This window comes from Macaca mulatta, chromosome 17 (assembly GCF_049350105.2).
Source record: "Macaca mulatta isolate MMU2019108-1 chromosome 17, T2T-MMU8v2.0, whole genome shotgun sequence".
Taxonomy (NCBI): domain Eukaryota; kingdom Metazoa; phylum Chordata; class Mammalia; order Primates; family Cercopithecidae; genus Macaca; species Macaca mulatta.
This window is the reverse complement of record NC_133422.1, coordinates 39,548,824-39,570,370: the sequence shown is the minus strand read 5'-3', so window position 1 is coordinate 39,570,370 and position 21,547 is coordinate 39,548,824. Positions and strand designations below refer to the sequence as shown.

The 21,547-nt window shown below is 34.4% G+C and overlaps 1 protein-coding gene across 1 annotated transcript in view; it reads left to right on the top strand.

The window, feature by feature from the left end:
- The window catches only part of DIAPH3 (diaphanous related formin 3), a 491,959-nt gene that overhangs the window by 70,409 nt on the left and 400,003 nt on the right, over window positions 1–21,547 (top strand). The window contains exon 4 of the mRNA XM_077973974.1: window positions 162–266. Within this exon, the coding sequence (XP_077830100.1) occupies window positions 162–266 (105 nt within the window). The remainder of the gene's footprint in view (window positions 1–161; window positions 267–21,547) is intronic.

Below are 21,547 nucleotides of genomic sequence, written 5' to 3'. Positions count from 1 at the left end.
CTCTTTTTTCTCTCCTTCCTTCAGGCAGAGCTACACGTAAATCATTCCAAAACAATTAATGCTGCTTTAGTCACAAATTATTGATTTTTCCATTCGTAGTGCATGTAGAATTGCTGCTCTACTTAGATTCCAAACTGAGTCATTTTAATTGTGTTTTCCAGGAAGATATGAATTTAAATGAAGATAAAAAGGCACCATTGCGGGAAAAGGACTTCAGTATCAAAAAAGAAATGGTGATGCAGTACATTAATACTGCTTCTAAGACAGTAAGTAAAACTGTCAAGTTGAAAAATACTGCTGAACATGTTTTCATATGGAAAACAACACATTTGTTTAATGAAGTGCTTAAGTTTGTGGGCAACTGTAATCAGAGGGCTTCTGAATGTATAATTAAGGGCACAAGTATTATACATTTGTTTAAATTAAAAATGTTTCTCATCTTATAACTTTTAAGCTGCTTGTGCTTTTTAGCTAGTTACATTGTTAAGAAACACTGTGGGGGGACTACTCTGTCACCTTTCCTTGTTAGTGAATTAATATAGTCATTTGATTTTTAATGTCACTTATAAATCAGAGTGATATTTGCATTATAGAAAAGTGAGACTGATTTTACTGTCTACATCAAGGTACATAATATTGGCTTAGAAGTGTATCTTAGTAATGTGAATCTCCCTATGAATAAAATTATCTTGTAACAAATTATAAATGTTGATATTAAAAGGAGCATTAGGCCTCTATGTGGCTGCCAATTTTCTAGAGACACATGAAATATGTGGGCGGAAGTAACGACTAAATGTCTAAGAAACCATGACTGGCACACAGAATCAATTGCATTTATTTCATGGGAAAACAAATGAGCTTGACTAGTCATATACAAATTGTGAATAAATGGATTGGATGAAAAATATAAAATGGAAGCCAATGAAGAAGCAATCAGTAGAAAGACAGTAGAAAATGATTTTGGCTCAATTTACAACAGAATTGGATTAGGAAAAAGTAGCTTAACACACTAGTTTTCCTTGTGTATTTTAACCTAAGTTCAGGTTACGAGAACATAGGTTATTTATACTTTAACTACATTTATCTGCTAGACCAGTGACTCTGAGGTATTTCTTTTGGAAGAAAGACACAAGTGATGTTTAATTTTTAAACATGTCTCATGTTTTGGCAACTTGCTCTTCAGGTATAGAAATCACGATGGGTACTGTGCTTTTTTTAGCTCTTTGTATAGATGGACTTTGTATCCCTGCTACTATGATACTGATACTAATTGCCTTTGTCCTTTAATGATACTTATATATCACAAATTGGTATTGGTCGGTTAAGAGTCAGAGCTCTGGTGTTTTGGATCTGCTTATGTATCTCTGCCTGACCTTGGAAATCTTATTTTACCTCTTTGATTCTCAATTTCCTTACCATAAAATGGGAATACCTACATAGTGGACTCATTATCAGAGTTAAATGGGCAGGCATGGTGGTTTGAGATGTCAAGGTGGAAGGACCTCTTGAGGCTAAGAGTTTGAAAGCAGCCTGGACAACATAGCAAAACTTTGTCTCGACCAGAAAAAGAAATTAGCTGGATGTGGTGATGAGATCCTGTAGTCCTGGCTACTTGGGAGACTGAGGTGGGAGGATTGCTTGAACCCAGGAGTTCAAGGCTGCAGTGAGCTTCGATCACATCACTGTACTCCAGCCTGGGTGACAGAATGAGACCCTGTCTCTGAAATAATAATAAAAACAAAATTAAATTGTTTATTCCATGATTAGAACACAACATATTTTATGACTAGTGACTGCCTTTTGTGGTAGCAGTGGTGGTGGTAGCAATCATTTGTTTTTCTTTGTAATTTGTTTATTGTTCTTGTTATCGTAATCATTATACCATAATTTAAAATATAGGGAAAAGTACATCAGTAAAAATACAGATTTACTATTTGTAAGTTTACATTTCTAAGGGTTTTTTGTTGTTGTTGTTTTTTAAGTGTCTATAAGGCCAGGTGTGGTGACTCATGCCTGTAATTCCAGCACCTTGGGAGGCGTAGGCAGAAAGATCACTTGAGCCCAGGAGTTTGAGACCAGCCTGGGCAACATAGTAAGGCCCTGTCTCAACAAAAGATACAAAAATTAGCTGGATGTGGTGTCTTGTGCCTGTAGTCCCAACTACTCAGGAAGCTGAGGTGGGAGGATTGCTTGAGCCCACAAGGCAGAGACCCGAGATAGCACCACTGCAGGTCAGGCAGCATTTTAGGCACTAGAGATGGTGCGTGAAGATAATCTATCACTGTGTCCTCTGGAGCAGCACTGGACGTACATAACAGAAACACATAAACATATATGTAATAGGAGGTGAAATGTGATATGGAAAAAAAATAACAGACGGGTGAGTGTAGATAGTGTTCATGTTTTGTGTAGTGTTCATGTCAGTGAAGACTACCCTGTTAAGGAATTGTAAATCTAACAAGTAGGAATTCATTTAATATAATTATAAGAGATATGACATCAGTTAGAACTGGTTTAGAAAACCTTGGCATGATAGTTCATATTAATTCTTGAATTTGAGATAATAAACATACTTTAAAGAAATAAACAGTTTTGAACGTTGTTATGTGGATCTATTTCAGTTTGCATTCACTGATTTTCAACTTTAATCCTCTAATCATTTTGGACTAAGGTTGAAATTTGTTTACCAGAATTAGGTAATTACATTATCAGGATTGAAATAGATTAGTTATCTAAAGTGTGATTACAACATTGACTCATTTAATTAGTGTGTGGAGGATCATGGCTCTTCCTAGGAAGGTTCTGAATAATTTGGCAGATGGTTAACATTCTAGAAAGTTCAAGCTGACCAGTCATTTATTTTTGCTCTGGAAGTAGAAACACATTTTATTAACTCTAGGGTACTGACTTTGTCATGCCACTTTATTTACATTAATGACTGTTGAAAAAGTTATGCTGAAAAGAACAGAATCAAAGTTCTTAGATACATTGTTCTACAAAGGATATGAAAAGGATAGAGGATAAAAAAGATATACTTTTGTTATGGTTTTAGGCTTATAATTGCTTCAAGATTCTCTTTTTTGGGTAAGCATTAATATTATTTTTTGGAAATTAGTACTGATATCTAACAGTGTATATGGTTTGAAAATATTTAACCTCAAAATATTAACCCTCAAAGTAGGCCTAACGTAGATAAGGTTGGTTTTTAGAATTAAAAAAAAAATGCCACCAATCAAACTAGGTTATTTCTAAACCTTAGTAAGTTTGAATTTAGATGGCACAAGAATAAAACTGAATTTGTGCAGTTAGGAAGGATTATCACAATTTTATTAAGCAAGTGTTGTATTTAGAAGCAGAAAATATCAGATTTACATTTTTCTAACTTCTAGGTCATGGGAACGTGATCCAGGTTATTTTTTTACGTACACTCTCGTGGGCAGTTCCACTTGGGGGTTTTTGAGAAAGGTTTCCCTCCCTCATGAAAGGATCTAGAGTTGGAGAGCCACTTTGTTCTGCCATTGGATGTGGTTGTGAGAGGTTGTACAGTGCTTGATGTCACGGAGCTGCTTCTCTGGCTTAATGAGTTCCTGCCCCTAGACTCTTCATTATGTGAAGTGATGCAAGTTCTCATGGAAGCTGCTCCGAGTTTTTTCTTTGCCACTGTTAAGAGTCCTGATATACCATCCACATGCATTTTTGCCTGTGCTGGATCTTTAATTCTAATTCATTCTGGAAATTACTATTTCCATTCAAAGGAGCATCCTTAAGACGCTCCCGTCACTCAGTGTGGACTCACTCATAGCATAGATGAGAGAGGTGCTACAAGGCACTGTGCCCATTCCATGGTAAATGACTCAACTCAGATGTTTAACAGCAAGTTTATTGGAGAAAATGTCTTTTAGGAAGAATTCAGACTTGACTTGTTTGATCATGTAGTGCAGTGTGTTTATTGTGTCTCCAAGAATACTTCAGTAGAGATGAACATTTGCTTATCAGTGCTTTGGGAGTTATCTTTTCCCCACAATTAATTTTCGTAGTTCAAGATGATTAAACTGTCCAGACAGTTTAATTACCTACAGATTACAACTGGACTGCTACCTGTTAGCATATTGCACCGCCCCTGTCCCCCCGCCCCACTTTTTGGCTGTACCATTAGGTTTAGATAAATGCTTTAAACATTTCTCTTTGAACTTTGTACTTCTGCTTAAAAGCTCTTCTGAATGCACTAGCTTGGAATCAGAAGTTGTGATAGACTCCTCATCTCCCTTATCCACATATCATTGGCATCTGTATTACAGCTGCATTAACATGTCCAGTTTAGGTGAGTTGATATCTAAGGATAGCCCAATCTCACATTTCTAAGATTCTTAATCAGAACATACATTATTTTATATGTATGTTTTTGTTTTATCTTTTTTGATTTTTTTGGATCAAGAAGCAGAATTCTTCTTTTATAAATGCTCCTGAAAGTTTGCTAGCTCCTTCTTTTTCCCTGTCAAGCTGGTTTCCAAGTGAATGTAAGGGCTATTCTGAGGCATTTATTAGAAAAGTTTTGGATACAGTTTTAATTCTTTGAACGCTTCCTTAAGTATTATTGTAGTAGTTCTTCCTCAGACTTTTTAAATGTGAAAGTTAAATATCAAGTATTAATGATCATAACTTTATGAGGCATAAAGACCATAACAAAAGTTTTTTAAGCAACACAATGAAACAACTGAGTCTAAATTGAGTTCATAAGTGTAGAATTATAGTTTCTTGTGTGTGTATGTATATATTTGTGTGTATGGATATATGTATAATATAGTGTTTGAAAGCATTTTGAAAGGTCTTGTCATAGTACTGTTGTTCTAGCTCAGTAGGCCATGATGTTCTCAAGGATGGAAGACCTTGTATTCTGCAATATTATTCTTCTAGGCGTATCTTGATCAGAAAAGAACTGTTTGAGAAAATATCAGTCATATATTTGGGTTTATGTGCACAGTCGACCCTCTGTATTCATGGGTTTTTCATCCATGAATTCAACTAACCACAGGTTGAAAATATTTGGAGAAACAATTGTGTCTACGCTGGACATGCACAGCTTTCTTTTATTGTTATTCCCTAAACAATATAATGACTATTTACATAGCATTTACTTTGTATTAGGTATCATAAGTCATCTAGAGATGATTTAAAATATATGGGAGGATGTGAATGTTATATGCAAATACTATGCCATTTTATATCAGAGACTGGAGCATCTCTGGATTCTGGTGTCTGTGGGAGGTCCTGGAACCGATCTCCCATGGATACTGAGGGGTGACTGCATTTTCTCTAGGTGGAAAATCTGGAATTGATTTGTTACTTTTAGCATTGATTTGTTAATATTGTAATATTAGTAGGGCATTTTAATGCATTTCAGTGTCAGTTTTTCTTGCTTTCAGTTATAGTTTCCAATGTTAACTTTGTAAAACATTGTCAGGTACAAGTAAATTAAGTTCTTTTTATTTTCTCTCACTTTTTGGTTGTTGTTACTTAAAGGAGGCTTACATTTTAACCACTATAAACTTAGAAGAACCAAAGTTGCACACATTCTTGTTAACATTAACGTGGGGTTTTTTTTTTTTTTTGCTTCTATTTCAGATTACGGATTTGATAAAAACACCCCGTAACACAAAAGCTTAGTAAAAAGTTTGTGATTGACATTAGATATATCTAATAAACACAATGCCCTTATGATGCTTTGCCTGCTTGTTTCCAGGTCTTACTTGCTGACTAGCAGAAAATTTCAGAGCCTCAGCACAATGAACTGATTTCTTGTTAAGACTATTTTCTAATAATCTAGCTGGCACTTTAGTTTTCATTTGTCCCTATATAGGATAGGTTTTATGTATGCACAGTTAAAATGATCTTCCAACAGCTAAAATTCATCCAGATTCCTTGTGAGTTGTTTCTGGGCAGCACCAGTGGTGTTTCATGTTCTCTAGTATTACTGCATTGTGTTTTTGTTTAGGTAGGAGATGATAATGAAGAAACGGATCATCTTTTCTTTTTTTATAGGAGTAAATTATATTGCTCACATTAGAATTGTATACTTTTGATCTTTAAAAAATCTTATGGGTAGTTAAGACAGCTTTTCTTTTATTATAGCATTTTTTTAAAAAAGGTTTCATCAGATATAGAAAAACTGCTATTTACTAGTTGAATTTTATTAGATCCTGAGTTGATTAATGATGTTTATACCACTTGTTGGCATTAGAGGTCATCCAAGGTTGTTTTCATCTTGTCACTGAATTGTTTTCATCTTGTCACTGAGGTGTTTCTTGGCCTAAGACATTTTGCTGTGCTCGTACTTACTGTTTAGATTTTTATGAACATAATTAAACTTATGTCAAGTAGCCATGAATGTAGTGATAGCTCTGAAAGTGCCACAAGAGGCATGTGACATCCGTATATACAATTATAAATAACCTTTTAAAACAAGGAACACTTCTAAAGGAAAAAGTGAAAATTTAAGAAAATAAATGCAATGTATGTGCAGGTGTCTTTCAGTGAGCAAAGGGGCTAAGTAATTGATGAAATGAGGAAAAAGTGTCCAGGAGTAATAGCTCTTGATCTTGATAGCCAGTAGAATCATCTGGGGGAACTTTAAGTATTTAAATGTCCAGGCCTTACCACTTACCACTTCCATAAAACAGTTCCTGTGGATGGGACCCAGGCATCAATATTGAGTAAAGCCCTCCTGGTGATTCTAGGGTACAGCCAAGAATGAGAACCACTGGGCTGTAGAAGATGAGCCTTATCACCAGATGTCTCTTAGTATAACATTAATTTAACAAGAGATCAGGAATTGACAGAATTTAAAGGCTAAGCATGGACCATTTAACTATTAAAACTATTATCTAGTGACAGTGGCTTCAAGGATAGTTTGCCATATGCATAACATCAAAGTGAGTGTTCAAGTAGCATAAATAGTGGTAGCTGCCAAGAAATTCTGTATGACATTTGGTTACTAGTAGAAATAATCAAAGGAGAAGGTTAACTATTGTAACAGAGAAGAACCTGCTTTATTTTGGAAAAAGATGCCCAATAGAACAGGTATCAGTAAGGAGAAGAGTATGCCTGGTTTTAAAGCTTCAGTGAACTTATTCACCTTCCTAGTTGGTGGCATTAAACTTAAACACCTAAGCTATTTTGTACTTAAGGCATATCCTTTGATTTCTTAGTTATTCCTAAAGGGCATAAATTCTATACATACTTTAAAAAAATCCTTAATAGGCTAATCAATCACCTTGATGCCCAAAAGGCATTTGTTCCCAATTTAATGGTTTCCTGACTTGTTAGCATTTCCTCACCAGCTCAGTGTAGTGGTTTCCCCCACAACTCTCAAGACAATAAATATGGTTGGTATAGCCTCTTACTATCAATGTGATGCAAAAATTTTTCAAATGCTTTTATTACCAGAAGGCCTTCCAGAGTAGATTAAGTAAATTAAGGATCTGTCCTTAGGATTTGTTGAGGTGTGGAAACCAAATAGTCCAACAGTAAATTTAATCCTAGGTTTTTCCGTGTATATTACTGTTATGGTAGATTTTATTTTTGGATTTTTTTTTTTTTTTTTTTTAAATTTTCTTGGGAAACTGCTTTGTACTACTTTGGTGAGTTTAAAACCTTTTTCCTTCATTTTTGTTAAGGATGACTTTGTTATACTCTCTTATTTAGTAGATATATTTAGTAGTAGTTTTTAAAATTTTTTATTTAGGTCTGGAAGATATCTCACACCATCTTTAAATTTTGCACATGAGGGAATGGTTCAAGGGAGTGTGTGACATTCCCACATTAATGCTATGGCTAGGACTAGAAACTAGGGTTTTTGACTTAAAGAAAAAAAAAACCCTTTGTCAAATAAAAATAGTTACAGAAAACATCAAAAAACAAATCTGTAGCTTAATGAATTATCATAAGGAGAACACCACACAGATAAGTAAATAGAATAGAACCTTGCCAGTCATCCTGCAAAGTGCTCCATCTGCCCTGTCCCATGCTAAAACCTCTCTTCAGTTTTATGTATATTTTAGCCTAAAAGTAATCACCATCTTGACTTTTATGGGAATCACTTCCTTGAGTTTCTTTCTAGTTTTATCACTTAAAAGTGCATCCGCGGACTATAGTATATTCTCTCTCTCTCTCTCTGTCTCTCTCTCTCTCTCTATCTATCTATCTATCTATCTATCTATCTATCTATCTATCACTCAAAAGTATATCATCAGACTATAGTTTATTCTTCCATCCATCTGTCCATCCATCCATCCATCCATCCATCCATCCATCGGGTCTTGCTCTGTCACCCAGGCTAGAGTACAGTAGTGATCATAGCTCACCGTAATACTGAATTATGTAGTGATCATAGCTCACCGTACATAGCTAGAGAACAGTAGTGATCATAGCTCACCGTAATACTGAACTCCTGGGCTCAAGTGATCCTCCCACCTCAGCCTTCCAGAGTGCTGGGATTATAGGCATGCACCACTGTGGCCTTTCTTTATTTAAAAAAATTTTTTGAGAGGGAGTCTCTGGGTCTATTCTGTCCAATCACTGTTGAAGCAAGTGATAGATTCATGGGGTCAACACATGTGCTACTGTTGCTTATATTTTAAAATTTGGAATATCTCTATGTCTTGTTTTATCTTCAGTTATTTTATCCAGGACATTCTGAATTTTGCTGATTTGTATGTTTGTGGTAAAGTGAACATCCTGTCCTCTGTATTTCCTGCACAGAGACAGCTAGATCTAGAGGCATGATCAGACTCAGGTTTCATCTCTTTAACAAGATCATAAGGAGTATTATATTCTTTCATTAATATCTAGTTTGCAATTAGAATTCTATAATTTCATTTTCATTTATTGGAATACTTTTACAAAGAGACATCTCTCAAATACTGTTTGGTTAGCCAGTGATATAGGAAATTTAGGATAAATGCTTTATTCTTTTCCTTTATTTGCCAGCTTTCAATATATTGATTTCATTCTCTATCATTCTCTGAAGATGATCAATCATTTTTAATATCATCAAAAATTTATGCATTACAATTATTTTTAGTGAAAATCAAATTGTCCCATCTTTGGCCATTGGAACTTGTCTAGTTGACTCCTAGTCATTTTGGTCTGATGATCAATCTCCTCCTCTAGAATATTTATACTGCTAAACCTGGTATCAGTTGACTCTTTCCTTTAGTGTGGGGAACGATATTTCAAAGTTTACAAGCTGAGGGCCAAGGATACTTACTGTTCTTTTTGTTTAATTGCTGTTTTTAGTGGAGAGATAGAAGAATAAAAAGCATGTGTGGATGTGTATTTAAAAAGTTTTTATTTTGCATATGTTCTGTCTCCACCTGCTATTTTTGTCCTACTATGTCAACATTGACTAAGCATATAGCCATTACATTTCACACTCTTCCTTTTAGTCCTCATTTAGTTTTAACCTCATTTAGTAACTGTATGTGAATGCTCACCACTGTCCTTACATTATTTCTGCAGACATTTTGTTTGTCTGAAGTTTGTTCTTTAGTAGATTCCTCTGAAGGACTCATGGAAACAGTATTTCCTGAGTTTTGCATGTTAGTAATAGTGTATGCCCTTTATTGTTTAGTCAGCTTTGTTGGATATAAAATCCTTGGCTCACATGTTTTTTTGCTTAGGATCTTGAATAATACTATTTTTTTTTCTAGCGTAAAGCTTAATGGCATTGTTTTCAAAAGGTCAGCTGATAACTAACTTTTAGTTATTGTCTTTCTTTCTTTGGAATGTCTGACTTAGGATTATCAAGTACACAGTATGCTCTTTTATTGTGTTTTTCTTTTTTTCTTAAATTTCTTTTTCTTTCATTGATGTGTTCTAGTTTTTTGCTTTGGTTTTCTTTTTCATGGATTCTGTTATCTGTATGTTGGATTTTTGTCTATCTTTAATATGCCATCTTCTCTCAAATGGTTTTTATCTTATTCTTTATTTCTTTTTAAGTTTTAAAAATTTTATTTAATTCATGTCTGCATTCTCTTATGACATTATGTTTATTCTTGTGTTCCTTGTTAGTTTTTATTTCTGAAATAATTTTTTAATTTCTATTTTTTTCTTGAATTCCCTCACTGCATTTTTGAGTGTGGCTTAGTCTACTTTAAATATTTTTTCATGTCTTATATGTTCTCTTAATGTCTGTTAGTTCACCTTGAAACTGTAAATTACAATTTGATTTATGGATTTGTCTTTGAGGTGTCTTTAATCTTTTACAGGAATTTTCTGCTCAATTTTGATTTCACTTTCAGCACTTTCTCTTCAGTGTAGGATCCTGTTCTGGAAGGAGCTGTGGCAACTCATGGGACATAGAGTCCTCCAGCCCCTTCAGATCTTTTCTGGGCCTCTTGTAGTCACCCACACTCCTTCTAGTTTCAGTTGCTGCTTTCAAATTGGCCTACTAAAATGTCCAATGGATATCTCTGGGCCATTTTGGAGTTACCTTGTTTTCATGTTCTTTAACTACTCTGTTGCCTCCCTTTGGTTCTTTCCATACGGATATTGCTACTGTGGGGATCTTGTGGGTGTTGGTGGTTTGTCTTCAGCTTCCTTTAGTTTGAGGATTGTTGAGAAGGTATTTTGTCACTCAGTACTGTTGAGTATTTGATTTTGCTACTTAGTTATTTTGTCTTTTTTTGTGTGGGAGATCAGGGAGTTTTCAACATTGTATTGCTGCTGCCGTCTGCCTAGATCCTCTAGTCTGATTTTGAATCTCATATTCTTTTCTTTATTCTATGCCAATTTATGTCTTTGGTTAAAAAACAATTCGGGGTTATTAGCACCCCCCTGCCCTAACTATTAGGGTAGAAAATGATGACATGTTTTCTATGTAACTTTTAGCTGTTAGCTCTTGGTTTTGCTGTTATTTCATCCATAAACTTTCATTAAATCTCTTAATGGTCCATGACCTACAAATAGTTTTAAGCTTAATTTCTACGCTATGCTTATGCAGTGTTATCATTTCCTTATGTAGTTTCAGTAAATTATGCAGGATGCATCCCTTTCTGAATCCCATTGATAGTTGGGAAATTCAGACTGCCCTTCAGTACTATACCCCACCCCTAGAAAAATAGGTCTCATCTGCTTGTGTATATCTATAAATTAGTGAGTGTGTTAAATCTATCACAGCATGAAATCACTTCAAGCGCTGTGAAAGACTATCTTAAAGAATTTAAATTGATTGCAGATGTTAGTGCAATTAAGCAGGCCTGATGAGCTCAGAATCATGTTTCTCAGATTTGAATATGAATTCATTTAAAAAAATTATAGTGATGTACTCCATGTAAATGGAGTTCATAGGCATCTAAGAGTTTTTATCACCTTCTGTTTTAAAATGGCTGAGCAATGTGAAAAGTGATGCGTGACCCATTGTGCAGATACTTGTATTACTTTGGATAAATGTGTATTATTTGTCTTAAGTATATAGAGGTGACACTGAATGATTATTTCCTTTGTTAATTCATTTGTCTATTGATTAGTTTGTCTATCTTTCATGTCTATAATTCATTTAAAAATTATCCTATAGACAGAAAGTATAATGTTATTTTGTTGCATTTTTAAGACAAAAAATTGAGTATGATAAACAAGTCAAAAGTTCAGATCTCTTGACTAATTGAACTTTACCTACCTTAATTTCTTTTGCTTTATTTTAGCTGAAATGTGAAAGCTTTCTAGTTATTATTTTAAAATACAGCATACTGGGTTTCAAATTAGAAAGTGAATTCTGAAACCAAACTATAACAAGATTAAGTAGAGTGTACGGTATGTTCATTTTCAATTTATTTCAAATTGATCTGTGCACATTAAGTAATTAAACTCATCAATTTCTATAGCACATTGTAGAATGTTATGGACATTAGGGCTTTATTATATATACAGTAGTAAAATAAAGTAGAAGAATGGTGAATAATTGTATTTTGCTACTGTTTTTAAATACTAAGAAAATCACTGAAATATTGTTTGAAGGGTAATGACATTAATGATTTTTAAATAGGGACAAAGAATACATTATATTTTTTCTAGATGGTAAAAATTAAAGCTGTATTCTGTACTATTTTATAATAACTTATTTAGCTTTTAAGACTATACTTTGTTTCCTGGAGTTAAGAATCTAGCTTTGTTGCTTCTAACTTTGTGATTTCAGAAAATTCATTATTTTTCTTTAGGAGTCAGTTTACTAAATTACAAAATTTAGGGGTTTTTGTGTGGGAAAGTATGGAATAGGGGCTAGGTTTAAAGTCTTAACAGTTCAAGTCTTCTAATACAAGTTCAAGTAAAGTGTAAAATGAGCCTGAGTAAGTAAATGTTACGGTTGAAGCCTTCTTAAATCTGATTCATATCTGTAATGAAAAGTTGAATAAAAAGTTAATAAAACTGGGTATAAGAAAAAATAACACATATAGTATTTTTCCCACACATGAAATATACAAGTATTGTATTCACAGCCAATCTTTAGGTACTGAGTCAAACCCTTTTCTTTGAGTAGGAATGGCTCTCACTTTGTTTTTTCCCACGTAAGACATGCCCATAAGACATCATCTGTGATCATTTTTGTGTATGTTTTGAGTAGACCAATAATTTATACTTGTAAAGCAATCTAAGTTTAGATTTATAGGAGATGTATATGGTTTTTACAATGTGATTTTTTTTGTTATCTTAAACCTATATGTAATTTTTAAGATAAATTTTTTTAAGACTTACCCTAATCTTGTCTTTCTTAAGCCCTAATAATACTCTTTCTTTTAATTCTCATATATGATTACATTAATGAACACAGAACAGTACATAAACAGGGGTACAAAAAGTCAACTCTTGGTATTCCCAGAATTCAATTTATGGAAGTAGATGTGTAGCCTTCAGTATGCTTTGAGCATCTATTACTTACTATGTTATAGAATAATGGAAAGCCTAATACTGAACATCTATCTCTGGAATCTTAAATAAATCATGCTTTATTTTTTCTGGTGAACTTTGTTTTCTACCCCTTCCCCAACGGAGTCATAGCAATATATTTTTCTATAACTTGTTTTATTTTTCCCCCAGTTAACTTTTCTACCCTTTTTTTCTGTCAGAAATGACCTACTGAATTCAAACTGACTCAAAAACAGAGCATATTGGCTCGGGCATCTGAGAAGCCTGATACTGGCTTCCGGCAGGCGTAGATCTGGGTTCTCAAATGACCTAAGGATCGGTTCTTTCCGTATCTCTTAGCCCCACTTTTCTAATCTTGGCTTCATTCATGTAAGTTCTTTCTATATCTAGAAGGTTAGTAGAACCTCCCAGTTTAACACCTATATTTTAGGTCTATTAGTCTCCAAAAATTTTAGGTCACTGACCCCATTGATTTTTTAAAAGTTGATTGTACGTTACTAAGCTAATATATATGTATTATGAACATGTCTATACCTCATATTTGTTATATTCATTTTATATGTAATATAGATTTTATTTCAAATATATGTGAATTGAAAATATAAATAAAACAATGTATTACTATTTCATTTGCAAACTTTGCCTCTTAAATCGGTTTGGTCTCGCTTTAATTTTTATCATATTTTAGGTATGTTAGATTCATGACATAATTCCTTTTATTAGTTTTCTTCTAAAAATTATTCCCTTTTCCACTCCTGAATTTTAACTTTAAAAGACCCATTCTATTCTATCCCGTATAACTGAACTTAACCATATTCACTCAGGGATGTTCTGGGATCATGTGCAAACATGCAGTAACCATTATACTTCTCCAAAGTTCATGCTGACCTCCACCTTGCCCACTTCAAGTCTTTTTTCGTTCTTGCCTTGCCTATACTAATTCTGCCCTTCTTATACTACAAACCAGCTCCTGTTCTCTTTAGCCACATTTAATTATTCAGTTTGAGTTTGCTGTTTGGACTTCAGCATTGCCACTCTTTTTGCCTATTGATTTAGTAGTTGAGGGCACTGAGTGAGATATAATACGCTTTGGTTCTGCCTTTTTGTGTTGCACTTGGAGGAAAAGACATGTACTGAGGTAATATGTCATTCAGGCAAAATAAATCCTTAAAAGAGTATTACTTTTGTGAATTCTTCATTATTCACTTTGATGGGGATCTTGGAGGCTCACAAACTTGACTGGTCAACATACAAAGACTCAGTTTGCATTTCATGAGCAGGCATACAATCTGTTTTAATAGAGACTGGTGTATAAAAATCCAAATGTCACTTTAGTAATTTACAATCAGAAATATTGTTCTTAAGACTCTTGTAGTCTCTTCTCTCCTTATAGGCTAGTCTACACAGGAAGCCAAATGATAGAGAGTTGCTTGCTTGGTTTGTTGGATGACCCACTATGGAGATAATCGGGCATATATTTAGACTAAGATCCTGCCACTGTGCTTGCACCCAGCATCATGTGCTCTCCTTTAATGTGATAAACTAGAAGCTCCACGAAGGCAGAGAAATCTAGCTGCAGCAAAAACTAGATAATTATGTTTATGTGTCTGAGCACTCCCTTTCCTGGGGAGTTGCAATGGTATTTTGCAGCACTTTAGGTCTCTGGTACCACGCAGACTGCCTCCTCCTGTAACACATGCTCACCTCTCTTAGAGTACTCTGAAATTGATAAAGTCATACTTTCTTATGGCAACTAAAATAAATTTATTTTATTTTGAGGTCACAAATTAATTTTATTTTGATATTGGTGCAACTGTGTGCGTGTGTGTGTAATCTCCTGGGTCATTTTACTGGGAGGCTCATTTTATCTCATATTTTGATTTTCCTTAATTTAATCTGAAGTTAATTATAATTTAAGATTTGGGAGTATCTTATAGTTGGCAAAATGTATCTCTCCTAAAGTATACTTCTTGTCTGGTTATGTTTTAGAGAAGAGTTAGATGAGAACTAGTGTTCTCATTTTATTTTTTCACTATTTAGATTTTATAGCTCATGATCTTTACACATTTCCCCCTGTCATTTTTGAGGATTTTTTTTTAGGACACAAAGGTTGTTTCAGTAATCAAAATAAAATGATTAGAAATTCTAAGATCAACTTGTTTAGTAATCAAGTAACATTCCAAGTATCATTCATTTATTCATATGCTCAAATTTAAAATTATTAAAATCAAAGATACAACTTAAAAGAATAGAGTATCTCTTAATGAAGCAGTCTTTAACTAGTGTGAAATAATTTGTTACTATTTTATTGCTTTGTTTTGTCTACTTATGTGAAAAAGGTGTATGATTTATATATACTTCTCACATTAACAGTGCTATAGAAGTAATGCTTTTCTTCTGATATATGATCAGAATTCAGATATCATTTTAATGCTCAATAAATAAGTAACAAGATAAATGAGTGAATAAAAGTCTTCAAATAATTACTTTTGTATAATGCTTATTTAAGATTAATAGCAAAATCCAAGTTAAGATTGTGACCAGTGGGTAATGTGCTGAGTAAAGGTATTTAAAATATAACAGTTTTAACAGTCTTTTTTCTTCTTTCAAAAGTGATTCATTGTTACAGAAAATTTAGAAAATATAAGACATTATGCGGAAAGAAATAAAAATCCTACCAAAGATGAGGCATTTTTATATAATATTAAGGTTGTTTTGATTTTTGAAAAGCCTATATAGGAATATTATAACAGTAAAACTAAGATTTCTATAACAGAAAAATTAAATATGACTTTTCCTGTTATGTCAGCGTTTTGACAGAAGCCCAGAGGCTGAGGCTATCAGGTGCTGAAACAACACAGCCATGAAAACAGACTGCGAAGCCTATCGTGCTACCATTAGCCTATCATCTACTTTGAAACTATACAAGATAAGGTTCACAGTAATTTAAGAAATGAAAGGTTGACAGAGGGGGTTTCTTTGGAGAGAGAGGTGTCAGAGTGCTGTGATATTATTTCTGACCCCTTGTGAGGGACTGGAGCCAAATGAGTGGGCGTTTGACAGAAGTACTCAGAGGTTGATGTGTATCCCTTCCAGTTTGGAGACACAGATTGGAACCTTACTCTATTCACTCTGCTAGGTCCTAAAGGCAAGAAGCTATTCGAACTGCTTTGGTGGCAGAGCAAAGAAACAGGATTAGATTTATGGTTGGAACAAGCTGGACTTGTGCCAAAACATTGGCCAGATGTGGATCTTTCAGAAGCCATTGACTTTGACTTGTCTTAGGGGAATTTTGTCCCAAGGGGATGCCCTGAATGTGCAGTGACCCCAATAGGGGCAGTTTATGTAGGGTGGACTGCTATTTCTTTAGCAGTATTTCTTTACTGTCTGAGTAATGCACATATGCATTCCATGGAAGATGTAGTCAACACTTGGATTTCAGCTACATCTGGAGGACCATGGCACCAGAGTATAACAGTGATGCTTGATTATCGCAGTTTTCTCCATCTGTCTCCCTTTCCTCCCCACTGTGTCCAGCCCTGAAGGTAATGGAGGAAACCTGATAAGATGGCATGGTGGAATGGAAGTGCAAGGTGGGAAAATGGTGAAGATCTGCAGCCCTGTTCATCACTATAGATTTCTCTGAGTGAGGTTCACACTGAGAAAGGGGAGAAACTTTAACATAGTTAAGACTGTCTCTTCAGAAAGAAAAACTTTATGAGGCTAGATAAGTTAGCTGAAAATTATCATCCTGAGATATTAGCAAAATTAAACTTGAAGTGAGAGAGTGTTATTGAGCAGGTTAAAATCCGGAAGTCATAAGGGAAAAAAGATGGCTACATTTGCTAATACAACTAAAAACTTTTGTATGGGTAGTGAAAGAGACAGAGAGAGGGAGTAAGCAAAGTTAGAAGAAATAAAAAGCTGGAAGAAAATGTTTGCTGTATATCAATAATGTGTAAAGAACACTTACACATCATTAAGAAAAAGATGAACAAACCAACAGGAGGAAATTTATTTCATGTGAATAGGCAGTTCACCCAAGAAAAATTATGAATGTCATACATCCATATGAAAAGATGTTCAGTTTCAATATGTAAATTAAAATAAGTATGGAGAGCATTTTTTGTCTGTCATAATAGAAAAACTAAAGATTTTTGACAGTAAATGTTTGGTGAGAGTATAGAAATATATATCAATGCAAACTATTGCTAGTATAATTTGGCAGTATCTATGAAAATAAAAACTTGTAAAGCCTACTGATGTAATAGTCCCACTATTTTGAACCTATTTTCTAAGAATAGCTTGAACATATAAAGATCTATGTATCAGGATGTTCTTGCAGTACATTTCAATTGTGTGAAATGTCAGGAAATTTAAAACTAAAATATTTATCAATAGAGACATGATTAAGTAATTTATAGTACAGTCATGCAGTTGATGGATAATACAGCTATTAAAACCAATGACTTAGATCTGACTTAGAAAATTACCCAATATTTTAAAAAAATAAAAGCATATATATAGTATGAACCAATTTTTGTTTAAAGACAGTGTGTGAGTTTATACTGTGAATAAGTAGATGTCTGTGTGTATCTGCCCATGTAAAGGAAAACCCTTGATGGATTCTAACCAAACGTGTAAAAGCATTTGCAGTGATTATCTTGCACTAGGGTTGGAGAGACTGGGGCAATAACTTTCATTTCCTTGTGTACTTCAAAAAGAGTAGTGAGATTATGGTTGGCTTTTTATTGTGAGTGTTTTTGTGTATCTCAGGATAATATTTTTTGACACACACACACAAAGGAGAATGTGGTATAAAGAGCTAGGGGAATAGGAAGGGCATCCATCCCTCGGATCACATCAGTCTTCTGGAGTGGTGAGATATAAACCGTTGCATAAATGACTGCTCCTTGATTTTAGGCTAAAATAATCCAGTCTTTCTTCTGTTAAGTGCAAGAAACTTGGCGTAGTTAATGTGAATAAGCTAAGGTCTGTAGCACTTCAGAGAGCTCACAGTTTAGTAGAGAAAAAATGTATAAGCAGGTAAGAGGAGTACAATGTGATATATGGGCCCTAAGTATGTGCTAAAGTGCTGAAATATTGGCAGGAGCACAGTGTTGAAAATGCAGTACTCTGACTTATTGGATTTAATGGGAGAGACCCTGGATTGTCATCAGCATCTTAGCTGGCAACCTAAGCACTGCAACAAGCATCTCCTACTGTGGCTTTCTTTATCAAAGTTTTCAGCATTGGTACCAGAAAATATCCCTTTAGAATAATGTTTTCGTAGCAGAAACAAAATCTGATGTTGTTCCTAACAGAGAACACCATTTTTGTCTTGTTTACCAGGTCATTTTGCCACAGTGCAGATGGCCTGATAACATGGACCACATTTCAATTAGGAAAAATAAAAACAAATCAGCAGAGCTAATAGTATGCTGTTTGCAAAGCTTTTAAATGTGACTTGGAATAGCATACAAATTCATTTTATATTCTTGTAGTAAATTGGCACTCATTTAATCACTTTTATTTACAGAATTTAAAGTTTTGGAAACATCTGGGTAAATCTATGAATAATTTAAGTGTTCAGTTTGTGATCATTGCCAAATAGTGTTTATTAAGCATTTACCTATGTGTTACAATGCTGGATGCCATAAATATCACCATAAATGAAGAATAGAGGCAGCTTGGATATTTATCTCATAAAGGAGGTATATTACTACATTAAAATATATGAAAAGTATGATTTTATATTTGAAGAATTCATGTATTATCCATCTGAGAGTTCATTTAATGTTACATAAACGGATTTCTTTAAATCTAAAAAATTAGAGGACTAGATTTGATAACATCTAAGTTACTTTCCATTTTGCAAATCTTTCATTCCTTCATTTACCAGGAAATGCCACCCAATTATAATTCTTGCTTCCAAAACGATTCAGTTGAAAACTTGATATTTTCATCTTTTTTTTTTTTTGAGACAACATCCCACTCTGTTGCCCAGGCTGGAGTACAGTGGTGTCACCTTGGCTCATGGCAACCTCTACCTGCTGGGTTCAAATGATTCTTCTGCCTCAGCCTCCTGAGTAGCTGAGATTACAGGCACCTGCCACCATGCCTGGCTAATTTTTGTATTTATAATAGAGATGGGGTTTTGCCATGTTGACCAGCCTGGTCTTGAACTCCTGACTTCAGGTGATCTGCCCACCTTGGCCTCCCGAATTGTTGGGATTACAGGTGTGAGCCACTGTGCCCAGCCTATATTTTCATCATAACACAACTTTTCAAAAGTGATGTATTATCATTGTAGAAAATACACAAAACAAAATGCAAGCCATTCATAATTTCTCTACCAGAGATAACTGTTGTTAACATTTTTGGTTACTTTATTTTCAGTCCCTGAAAATGAGATTGAAGACACCAACCTCAAAAGGTTGTTGTGAAGAATAAATGAATATTATTTTATATGTGTTGGCTGGCATATATGTTTGTTAAAGCATCTAGCAGTACTAAATGTAGGTGCATTCTTTAGTTATCTTTTAAGTGTCAGCCTTATTTCTGATATTATTTCTCTTTTATTTCAGTGATGTCCAGATTACGTTTCAACTTTTTATTCTGAGGTTTGTTAGAGACCTTTAGTAACTATAACTCATAGTAAGCACTATAAGGTACATTTTGATGAAGATACATTTATAATCTAGTGTTTCTTGGTGCTATCCAATTTTCCATTTCAAGGAAAATTTTAATGTTCATATATATGAAAGTTAAGTCTGATAGAGTACTTACCTGTAGAGAAGCGCAAGGAATACACATTTTCCCCTGAAATTAATAAAATTAGTTATGGCCTGCTATAGATTGGTTTTCTTGTTCATGTGTGTAAATGCATGTTTGAAAACTTATCAATGAAGTTAACTCAGCAAGAACAGAGAAAAGACAGAGTGATAGTGAAAGCCTCTGTTAAGTGGATAGAGGAGGAGAAACGCATGAAAGGACAATGACCAGCTGCTACAAGCATATCTATATCTATAGGTACAGTGGAGAGAGGTAGAGAAGAATTAGATGAGATAGTATAGGAAGAGGGCAGTTCAGGCAGGAAAACACATAGTATCTTCCTTCAGGAGACTGGCAGATGCACATTGAGAAGAGACTTGTAGATTATGAGGTTCCTGATGGTCATTTGTAAGAGCTACCATGGGAGAGGACCCATGGGGGAAGGTAACCAAATCTATGGAGCCTTCTGAATTGAGTGTCTAGTGAGGAAGGGGGTTGGTGAATGTACCCAACACTGCTCAGATGTTTGGTGGTTAGCAATGAGGGATGAATTAGTAGCCTAATGGGAAGCAGAATTGAGGGAGGTTTGGGTGAGAGGGTGAGTGATTGAAAGGTTTGTAGAAAAGGAGTCACTAGGGAGAAAGAGATTGAAGATAAAAGCAGCAAATAGGTATTGGGATTAGATTGATGGTTTAGGGTTAAAAGTTTTAAAAATAAGAAATCACACATATTTCTCTGGGCAGAGAGATCAAGTATAGATAGAAGAAAACTTGTTTCCTTGACAGAGGAAATTTGAACCAGTTCGCGCTGCGTAGCTTCACTATTCTCAGTAAAGTAAGGGGCAAAGTTATGTGTTCAGAGTAGAGCAGATTTGAGGATAGTTTTGAGAAGAGCTCATAGGTTTTGAAGAGGCATTGAAGGAAATGGGATATGATAACAATATCTGAAAGCTATCTTGAGGGCCCACGTGAGATTGGAAAATATAAACAAATAATAATGCAGAATAATGGTTCTTAAATTCTGTTTAGTGCAGGAAACCTTTCTGTAAAAATGGAGTCTTACACAGTCCTCCCTCCTCCCTATATCTGAAAGATAAATGTGGAGCTATTCTGTTTGAAGAAGGATAGTGGGACTTAGAAGCCACGGTCAACTCTCTTACAGTCAGTTCTGAATCCTAGAACTCTGAGGAACTCAATGCAGACTGGAATTGTCTGTCCTGATGGGAGAGGAGGAAAGTGATCAGAAAAGGAAGATGATAAAAGAGAAATGGAAACTTTGGGGACAGCTTCTCCTTGGCTACAAATAGGTCAGAACAATCTCAATCTGTAAATAACACAATAGTGATTCTGAGGTTAAGGCTAGAGAACAAACATATAAAATGGGAAGTATTTTCTGATATTAAGTATTAGTCATTGTATCCATAACTTTTGGGTGAATGGAAGTGGGAATAAAAATTTTGTGTATTTAAGAAAAAGAAACATTTGTCAAATGGAAATTCTAAGTGTATTATTACTGTGGTTCTTAGGAATAATTTAAATAATAATGTCAATTATACACAATTTCAAAAACTTTAGCTATTGTGCATCAAGAAATAATTCAATTCCATTTCTCTCAAAATAAACCATGTAATGATATGTTCTTTGTATAAACATGTGGAGACTTAGGAACGCTGACATGGGTGGTGAGAATGGAAAATAATTTGTATAATACCAATTTTCTAGTACTGCCATAAAAACTGCAGTGTATCAAACTCAACAATTCAGTTGGGTAAGTATATGGCAGTGTTAGATTTCTTTGGGTTGTCGGTGACAGAAGCCTAACTTGAGATAATTTGAGCAAAAAGGGTAATTTTATT